The sequence below is a fragment of the Pygocentrus nattereri genome, chromosome 12 (genome assembly GCF_015220715.1).
Source record: "Pygocentrus nattereri isolate fPygNat1 chromosome 12, fPygNat1.pri, whole genome shotgun sequence".
In the NCBI taxonomy this organism is placed as follows: domain Eukaryota; kingdom Metazoa; phylum Chordata; class Actinopteri; order Characiformes; family Serrasalmidae; genus Pygocentrus; species Pygocentrus nattereri.
The window spans coordinates 36,326,890-36,336,004 of record NC_051222.1 but is presented as its reverse complement, the minus strand read 5'-3'; the positions used below and the strand labels follow the sequence as shown (position 1 = coordinate 36,336,004).

General features: G+C 43.7%; 1 protein-coding gene across 1 annotated transcript; it reads left to right on the top strand.

Moving 5' to 3' along the window:
- The first annotated feature begins 468 nt into the window (after positions 1–468).
- On the top strand, positions 469–8,634 carry LOC108413113 (CMRF35-like molecule 5). The gene is made up of 7 exons (XM_017685468.2): positions 469–771; positions 881–1,192; positions 1,348–1,446; positions 1,540–1,593; positions 1,937–2,026; positions 6,576–6,628; positions 6,795–8,634. The coding sequence occupies exons 1-7, from the start codon at positions 732–734 to the stop codon at positions 6,951–6,953; spliced, it is 807 nt and encodes a 268-aa protein (XP_017540957.2). The 5' UTR covers positions 469–731; the 3' UTR covers positions 6,954–8,634.
- Positions 8,635–9,115: the final 481 nt, after the last annotated feature.

The window sequence follows — 9,115 nt, the reverse complement described above, 5'->3', positions numbered from 1 at the left end:
ATCACTCCTGGCTAAAGATGGACCGTTTTGTGGTTTAGTGGTAGTTTTGTTTATTGGAGTAATTGTGTCTGAGCAGGCCGGGCTTTGATGCTACAATGCATAAGAATGATTATATTAATGATCTATGATGTAATCTAATGATCTTAATGATTATTTGTTCATGCTTAATTAATGCAGATGTTAAATGAGTGGCTGGCTCTCCTGTGGTCTCACTTCAGGAAGTTGTAGCTCAGCTAGGTGAAAGTTAGAGGGGGGCTGTGCATCAGGCTCATATAGATCTTGACCACATAAGCTGTATCTGTTGCTCTAGAGAACATAAATTATATTCTCAGACAGGATCATAAAAGTATTAGTTAAAATGGGTTGTTCTACTCAATGTGCTGCCCTCAAGGGTGCTCCGAAGTGTGGCTTAGGAGAAAATAAGTAATATTTTAAGCTGGGGGGGGGGGATGGTAGGAGAATGGGAATGTGTGCGTTGAGCAGTTGACTTTATGAATGCATTCCCTTAAATAACTGGTAGGAAAGGTTTGAAGTTAATGCTTCAGTTCACAATACTACAAAGTGCATTGTTCACTTCCGCAAACAAACCACGTGTGATCAGTTCTTTCCGTTTAACCTAGTGATGGTCTTCAAGTATCTTTACTTCACCATCACTTCAAACTGCTGTGCTTCACTCTAGCTGTGTGGTGTGATGAGCTTTCAGAGATAAAGTTTGATTTTTACCAGCTGCAATGAGGATTCTTCAGCTCTTTATTTGTGTCGTTCTTTTGGGTAAGTTACACTTTTTTATAAGAATCTCCCAGGATTTTCATACAAAACAGTAGAAAAAATGACAGATGGAGTTGGATTTTGATTTTGTGCTTTGACACCCATTTGACAGCAATGAGACACAAAACATCCGGGCTTGAAATTCATGGCTATGAAAGCAGCTCAGTCTCGATAACATGCTCTCATTCCTGGGCTGGCAGTAATAAGAAGTACTTCTGCAAAGACCCATGTAAAACAAATGTGGATATTCTGATAGACTCCGCCAAGAAATCATCTGGTAGATATCGGTTGACGGATTCTGGGGCAGGAGTCTTCACTGTGGAAATCGCTCGACTGAGTAAGAAAGATGCTGGGAAATACTGGTGTGGAGTGGACAGAGTTTTTAGTGATACGTATAATGAAGTGATCCTTACAGTCCTTGATGGTAAGATTAACATTATAGAGATAATCTGATTAAAAATCGAGAACAAGCTGCAACTTTGGCTGTAAAACGAAAACTACCGAGGCCATTAATGAACACATGGAGGTCTTCTGTTTACTTTATTTCCTGCTCGCTCTCTCTCTCTCTCACACACACAGCGCCGCAGACCTCTCCACCACCGAGCTCCAGCACTCATCTTCCAACAACAGTTACTTCTCTAGGAAACATTTCAACATCTAATGCCACGTTTGCTGCAGGTACTCGCACAAACACCTGTAATCGTGTTGCATATTTCAGACAGTTATACGAGCAATCGACTCTCCTCCTGAGTGACCACTCTGCTCTTATAGTTTCTGTTTCAGCTCCAGCAGCTTCAGATCAGCCAAATGATGCCAAAATACCAGGTGAGGAAATTCCAGTTTTTCTTGCTGGCATATTAGGATCTACAATCTACATCACAACCAACATTAGAGTACTTGAGTCTCAAATTTAGCTTCTGTCACCATGGCTACCGAGTGCAGAGGAACAAGTGTGGTTAAATGACACTCAGTGGCAGCTCTGCTGTGGTCTCACTTCAGGAAGTTGTGGCTCAGCTAGCTGATGGGGGCTGTGCATCAGGTTCATATAGAACTTGACCACATAAGCTGCATCTGTTGCTCTAGAGCACAGTAATTACATTCTGAGACAGAATAATAAGAGTTCCCTAGAATTATTTAGTTCTAATATGTATATTTATTTGTTTTCCAGCATGGCAGATTTACCTCATTGTCTTTGTATGCGTCTTACTGCTGACGTCTGCAATTTGGATTCAGGTGATTTTGGGCTTATATCGCAAAGGTAAGACTTGAAAATTCAAACACACGCCGACAAATCTTAAAACCAACTAGTTACAGCCAAGTCCTTCCACCAATGCTGTTCACTGATATTACAGAGGATTCAGAAAGAATTCAGACCCTTTCATTTCATCATGCTGTAGATTAGATTTTGAATGAATATAAATTCCATTCTACATCTTTCTACATTTAATGTTCTATAATGGTGAAGTTTTCAAATATTAATTAGAAATTAAAAACTGAAATCTTATTAACAGAGGCATTCAGACCCTTTCCTGTGGCACTCTAAATTGTGGTCAGGCACATCCCGTTTGCTTTAATTATCCTTGTGATAATTAGTTAATCAGTTGAAGTCCACCTGCTGCAATTTTAATTGATTGGACATGGTTTGGAAAAGCACACATCTGGGTCTTTACACTGCATTATGAAGACAAAAAAACAAGCCATGAATTTCAAGGAACTGTCTGTGAATCTTCACGATTACATTTAAATGTTTTGACATAAATAAACACAAAGTGCAGATTTTAAATAATCATTCAGTTTGAGAGTAAAGATGTAGTCAAGATCTATATCACCTTTGTCAAAAAAGTAACTGCCCCCTTAAGCCTAATAACACCCTTGGCAGTAGCAACTGCAATGAAACTTTGCAATAACTTGCGATGAGTCGCTTGTATCACTGGAGTTTGGGCCCACTCTTTGCAGAATTGCTACACTGAAGGATTTCTGAGCATTAATGTCTTGCCACAGTATCTCAATGGGATTCAGGTCAGGATTTTGATTTGGCCACTCCAAAACCTTAATTTTGTTTCTTTTGAGCCATTCAGTGATGGGCAGATTCTTCCTTCAGGATCTTCTGATAGAGAGCAGAATTCATGGGTCCATCTGTTATGACAAGTCGTCCAGATCCTGCAGAAGCAAAGCAGGCCCTGAGTCTCACGCATGGGGTGGGATTAGCTCTCCAGCATGGATGCTAGCTTGTTCAGCATCCTCCTTTCTCCCACCGCCTGCACTGGGTCTAGAGGAGTTCCCAGGACTGAGCCAGCCCTCCTGATCAGTTTGTCCAGTTTCTTCCTGTCTGCAGTGGAGATGCTGCTGCCCCAGCAGACCACTCCATAGAGGATAGCTGATGCCACCACTGTGTCGAAAAAGGTCCTCAGGAGTGGCCCCTGCACTCCAAATGACCTCAGTCTCCTGAGCAGGTAGAGTCTGCTCTGTCCCTTCCTGTAAAGTGCAGCCGTGTTGTCTGACCGGTCCAGTTTACAGTTAAGGTGCACACCCAGGTACCCAGTCCACTCTTTCAATGTCCGTTCCCTGGATGTTCACTGCTGGAGGGGGATGTGTGCGCCTGCGGAAATCCACCACCAGTTCTTTGGCCTTCCCTGCATTGATCTGTAGGTGATTCCGCAGACACCAGTCCACAAAGTCCTGAATCAGTTCTCTGTACTCTCCGTCGTCCTCATTTGTGATGCGGCCGATGTTCGGTGAGTCATCAGAGAACTTCTGTAGGTGGCAGTTTGGTGAGTTGTACATAAAGTCTGGAGTGTACAGGGTGAAGAGGAACGGTGCTAACACCGTCCCCTGTGGGGCCCCTGTGTTACAGATCACCATGTCGGACACACAGTCCCTCGTCCTCACATACTGTGGACGGTTGGTGAGGTAGTCCAGGATCCAGTGTGTTAGGTGATGGCCCACCCCTGCCTGTTCCAGCTTGTCCTTCAGGAGCCCAGGCTGTATGGTGTTGAAAGCACTGGAGAAATCAAAGAACATGATTCTCACAGTGCACCCAGGCTTCTCCAGGTGAGAAAGAGCTCCATGCAGCAGGTAGATGATGGCGTCATCCACCCCGATGCCAGGTTGGTAGGCAAACTGAATTGGGTCCATAGATGAGCTCACCATAGGGCGGAGTTGTCTAAGGACCATCCTCTCCAGTGTCTTCATCAGGTGTGACGTCAGTGCCACTGACCTGTAGCTGGTGAGGTCCTTTGGGTGCTGTGTTTTTGGCAATGGCACCACACAAGATGTTTTCCACAGTTGTGGTACTCTCCCCAGCTTCAGGCTTGTGTTGAAAATGTGCTCCACTATCACACACAGCTGATCTGCGCAGGACTTGAGGAGCCTGGCACCGATGCCATCCGGCCCTGTAGCCTTCCTCGCCTTGATCTTCCTGAGCTCATTTCTCACCTGGGCCATTGTGAAGGTCAGACTGGAGCGGGGGGTGCTGAGTGTTGAAATGTGTGAACGGGGAGTTATGACAACCAGCAGAAGAACCAGTGGGGGGTAGGTGTGAGCTGAAAGTTGTTGGGCTGGGGGTGAGTGTGAGAGAGGGGGTAGAGCAGCATGCTGGAAGTGCCAGACAGGAGGGTTTCAGCAGAGATGTCTATGTAGTGGGAGGGGCGGGTGAGTGATCAAACCTGTTGAAAAACAGATTGAGATCGTTCACCCACTTTTGGTCCCCTACCGCTTGAGAGTCGGACTTCTTGTGGCCAGAGATTGCTTTAAGGCCTTTCCAGACTCCGCTGACATTATTCTGCTGTAGCTGTTCCTCCAGCTTTCCCCTCCCGGATCTTCCTCCTCAGTTCCTTCTGCACAGCTTTCAGCTCCTCCTTATCCCCTAATCTAAAGGCCCTGTTTTTCTCTTTCAGAAGAGCCTTTATGTCAGGGTTAATCCATGGCTTGCTGTTAGAGAAACACCATACAGTCTTGGTGGGTACAGTGTTCTCCACGCAGAAGTTCACATAGTCCGTTACGCAGTGTGTGAGGCTGTCTATGTCCTCCTCATGATCACACAGCACTTCCCACACTGTTGTGCTGAAACAGTCCTTCAGAGCCTCTTCAGTTTCCTCAGACCATTTCTTTACTGTGCGAGTGACTGCTGGTTCCCTCTGTGCAAGAGGTTTGTACACAGGCACGTTTGTACACGTAGTTACCGTGATTACATGCGAATATTCCCTGGGCAAGTACAGGGGCCTCATGCTCACGGCTAGCAGCTCGATGTCCTTACAGCAGGTGTGCTCTTTGATAGTGATGTGCTTGGGGTTACACCATCTATCATTCACAAATACTGCCAGGCCACCTCCTTTCCTCTTCCCGCTCTCCGTTCTCTTGTCCGCGCGTATGAGCTGAAAGCCGTTCAGCGTGACGACCGTGTCCGGGGTTAGCGCCGTTAGCCACGACTCCGAGAACAGCATAACGCTGCATTCACGATTTTCTCTCTGGTGTCGTGTCATCACCGCCAGCTCGTCCATCTCGTTGGGGAGAGATCTCACATTCCCCATAATGACGGAGGGGAGAACAGGGCTGTAGCGTCTCCTCTTAGCCCGACGTAGAGCTCTGGCACGACACCCTTCCTCCTCCGGCGCGTCTCTTCCTCCTCAGCTCGCGGGGGATGTCGGGTCTCTTGTCCGGCAGCACTGCCATGTGGCGCAGCACCAACAGCTGACCCGGTTGTAAACAATGGAGCCATGGCACAACTTTAAACCTATAGTTGGCTGTTCAGCCAAATTGGGCTCTAGGAAAGATGGGCCTAGGTCAAGCAGGTTAAAAAAAGAGATGGGAGCACCATGCAAACTCAGACTTGGATAACAGTTCACATTTCAACAAAACAAAGTCCCAAAGCATACTACCAAAACAACCCTGGAGTGGCTTATGGCTTAACCCTGGAGTGGCTTAAACATGTTTTTATGTATTTAATTGATGAGTAAGAAGTCCAGCAATCTGAATACTTTCGGAATCCACTGTACGTATATAAGGAGATATTTCTGAGTTAATTAGATAGAAGATAACTCGCCTGCATAAAGGAAATAACTTTAAAAATAATTATGAAAAAATATGCAGTGGAATTGGGACTCCCAACAAACACACAAGACCTGTTAAACCACCATATCTGTCCCCATCAGATAAAAAAGCACTTTTATCTTTAAGAGAGAGGAGAAAATTTACTCTTACTTAAGACCTGAAAAGTTAAAACCTCTTCAGCACTTCAACAGTTGGCATGACATATTGAAGCATTTAACAATTTCAAAGAAGGCAAAGCTGATGCACAAGTCAGTGAGCATTACTAAAGGGTTGGATGGTTGCCACACCCAACCATCAAACAAATGCTGCAAAAGTAATACACTAAAATGAATAAGCAGGGCATTTTGAACACATTACAATATGGTGATCTTTGCCTTCTATGCATTTGATCTGCCATGGATACCCCATTTATGAAGCTCCCCAAACCGTACAGCGTTGCAACTAAGGACAAGTGATTCTCTTGTGCTGTGTACCATGTCATCCCATTCAGTGAGCTTGTGTGCCCCGACACTGCTGATCTGCTGTTTATATTTACATTTGAACAAATTGACTTGTTGGAAAAGTGGCATCCTATTATAGTGCCATATTCAGTCACTGAGCTTATCAATACCACCCACTCTACAGCCACTGTTTGTCTGTAGATTTCATGAATGTGGTAACAATGGGTGTCTGATTAGGGATGTCCACATACTTTTGGCCATGTAATTTAGATGTAAATCACTCTGAGTTTTTGTAGTGATATATTTTCTATTATGCAGTATGTGGTCATGCCATATTGGAGTCATTCCAGTGCTGCTCAAGAAGAAGAGAGGTGAGTTTAGCATGGCTAAACATCTAAAGAAGGCTCTGGCCATTATGTTGATTAATCCGATCAAAAGCAATGTCAAATTTTAATTTCATTAATGATTTCATTGTATTTGACAAACCTTAAATCAAAAGTGCATTTGATCAGTAACATTCCTGTCATCTTCCTACAGTTTGATGTATCTGAATATGATGGAAATCCATTCGGAAAGCAGAGTTCGGTTTCCCAGAGTCGTCCTCCAGCCATTGAAGACACGGAGCCAGACTACGAGAACGTTTGTGCTGCTACTACCAAATTCTCTGCAGACCAGATTATATACAGTAATCTGTAGAAATGCAAAGATCACATACAGAACTGTGCAAAAGTCAGAGACCACATTTCATTTCCAGCTAACACAGCCATTAAAAACATGTTATTCGTTTTTTCCACATGAAGAAAAAACGCAGGAAACAAAAGTCTAGACAAATATAGCTTTTTTTTGTATATTTAATGTCCACTCTTTACCTTTGTTACAGCTTCTGTTATTTTCATGAGACTTGATTTCAGTTTTTAAAGAAATCTGGAGGCTGCCATGCCTCAGGGAGACTCCCCCAGTGTTGCGCACTCCCCTGTCAGATCGGAGTCCCAGAGGGACTCCATATCCCAGGAGTCAACAGGGGATCACCTAACCAGTGACGATCAGCTCCGAACCTATCAGCGATCTCGGTCACCCGATTACTGAAGGCTTTCACCTGTGTCTTGTTTTAATTAGAGACACTCAGTATTTAAACACGGACTCAAGAACAGATTGCAAAGTATTGTTTCCCTTATGAACGTACTGAGCGTCTACTCTGATTTCCCTGTGCTGTATTCTGTCACTGACCTAAGCTTGTTTTTTCTCTTGACTTCGATTTCGCCTTGCCCTCTTGGATTTGTTCGCCGGGTTTTGGACTCATGTGTTGGACCTTGTTTGCCTGTATTTTTCGACTACAATTCTTGGATTGTCCTTTTGTTTTGAACCTCGTGGGTCACTGGTTTACATTATTAAACCCACTTCTTTCGCCTTTTGATCCGCACTCGTCTGGAACTTGCTGATTCCTTACGGAGGCACGTTTCCACACCAACCAAAGTTCAGTCTTAGAAGTTGGTTTTGCATTTTCTGCTTCTCACCGTCCAATAACCCCAAACAGTGTTGAGGTCAGTCTTTTGAGAACACCAGCAGCTTTTCTTCCCCCCCCCTTTTCTCTGTTTTTTCTTTTTCACAGCTAAACTTAAGTTTTCTATGCAGTTTGGAGGAAAAAAAAAAACACTTGATTTGAGGCAAGAATGGAGCTGGATCATCTCAAAGATGAAAGCTAAAAGTGCTGTTTGTCTGATGAGGACAGTTTTGTTGAACTACCAGGTCTTGTGTTATTGTTAGAAGTCCTATTTTATCTTTCTCTTTTGTTTTTAACCTTTTCACTTTTCCCTTCTTATGGAAGCTTCTAATCTGCTCAGAAAAGCACATACTAGTGGTTAGTAGCTGCATTGAAGCTGAATTAAAAGGAACTTCACAACTGTGTCAAACGGAGCTTATTTATTTATTTTTATTTACATAGGTCAGCAGTTCAGTGGTCTGAAACAAGATCCTATGACATCACATCTGACTTCACTGTATAGAATGAGCTGCATCCAAAGTAGACTGATTATTATTTCATTGCAATGACATCACGATTGTCAGCGTACTGTTTTCCTTCTGAGTTTTCCTCAGTTTTGTAGCCCAAGCATGTTTCCTATACAGCTGCAGCTGGTCACCATTCTCCTGGAATGTGTCCTATTAGACACCACAGGGCACTGTATCCTACTGATCCCAATCAATTTTTAGGTATATTACACCTCTATGGTCTATGTGAATTATATTTAATAGTTGTTTCAAAGCACTTTTTTACATCAAACATAAAAAAAACGGCCACTTTTACTCCCGGGCTCATCCCGAATCTTTACAGGCATGATAAGACTGTCACTGTAATCTTAACCATCATGTCTTGAGTGTACGCAATGTAGAAGAGTTGTGAGGTGGATGGGTGAAGGATGAGTAAAGTGAAGGTTATAAGTTCAAGCCTTTCTTATTGCCCTGCTGATCGAAGGATGCTGAAGGATGGTCTACTGTTTCATCATTATATCTGTAGAAAAAAAAAGAAAAAAAAGTTTTAAAAACACTGAGTTTAGCTCGGCTCCCATGGCTCTATATCTGACTTAATCTTAACAATCAAGTGACACATTTAAGCTGATGGAGGAAAAAAGAATTAAAACTGTTGATTTGTATTTATTGTGCTGATCGTCCACTGTAGATGTTCAGTCTGTCTGTGACTAGAAGGTTGCCTGTTCGATGCCCAGAGCTGACAATACATGACTGAGGTGTCCTTGAGCAAAACCTAACCACCAACTGTGTACCAGGCGCTGTGGATAGGGCTGCCCACCACTTCAGGCAAGTGTGCTTACTGCCCCCTAGTGTGTATGTGGTGTTTCACTGCA

What these genes read in the sequence shown, in the direction of transcription:
- LOC108413113 (XM_017685468.2), top strand. Translation starts at nt 732, where the DNA reads ATGAGGATTCTTCAGCTCTTTATTTGTGTCGTTCTTTTGG. An exon ending in TAATGCCACGTTTGCTGCAG is followed by an intron (nt 1,447 to 1,539) that starts GTACTCGCACAA and finishes CTGCTCTTATAG; the next exon opens with TTTCTGTTTCAGCTCCAGCA. An exon ending in GCTGCTCAAGAAGAAGAGAG is followed by an intron (nt 6,629 to 6,794) that starts GTGAGTTTAGCA and finishes ATCTTCCTACAG; the next exon opens with TTTGATGTATCTGAATATGA.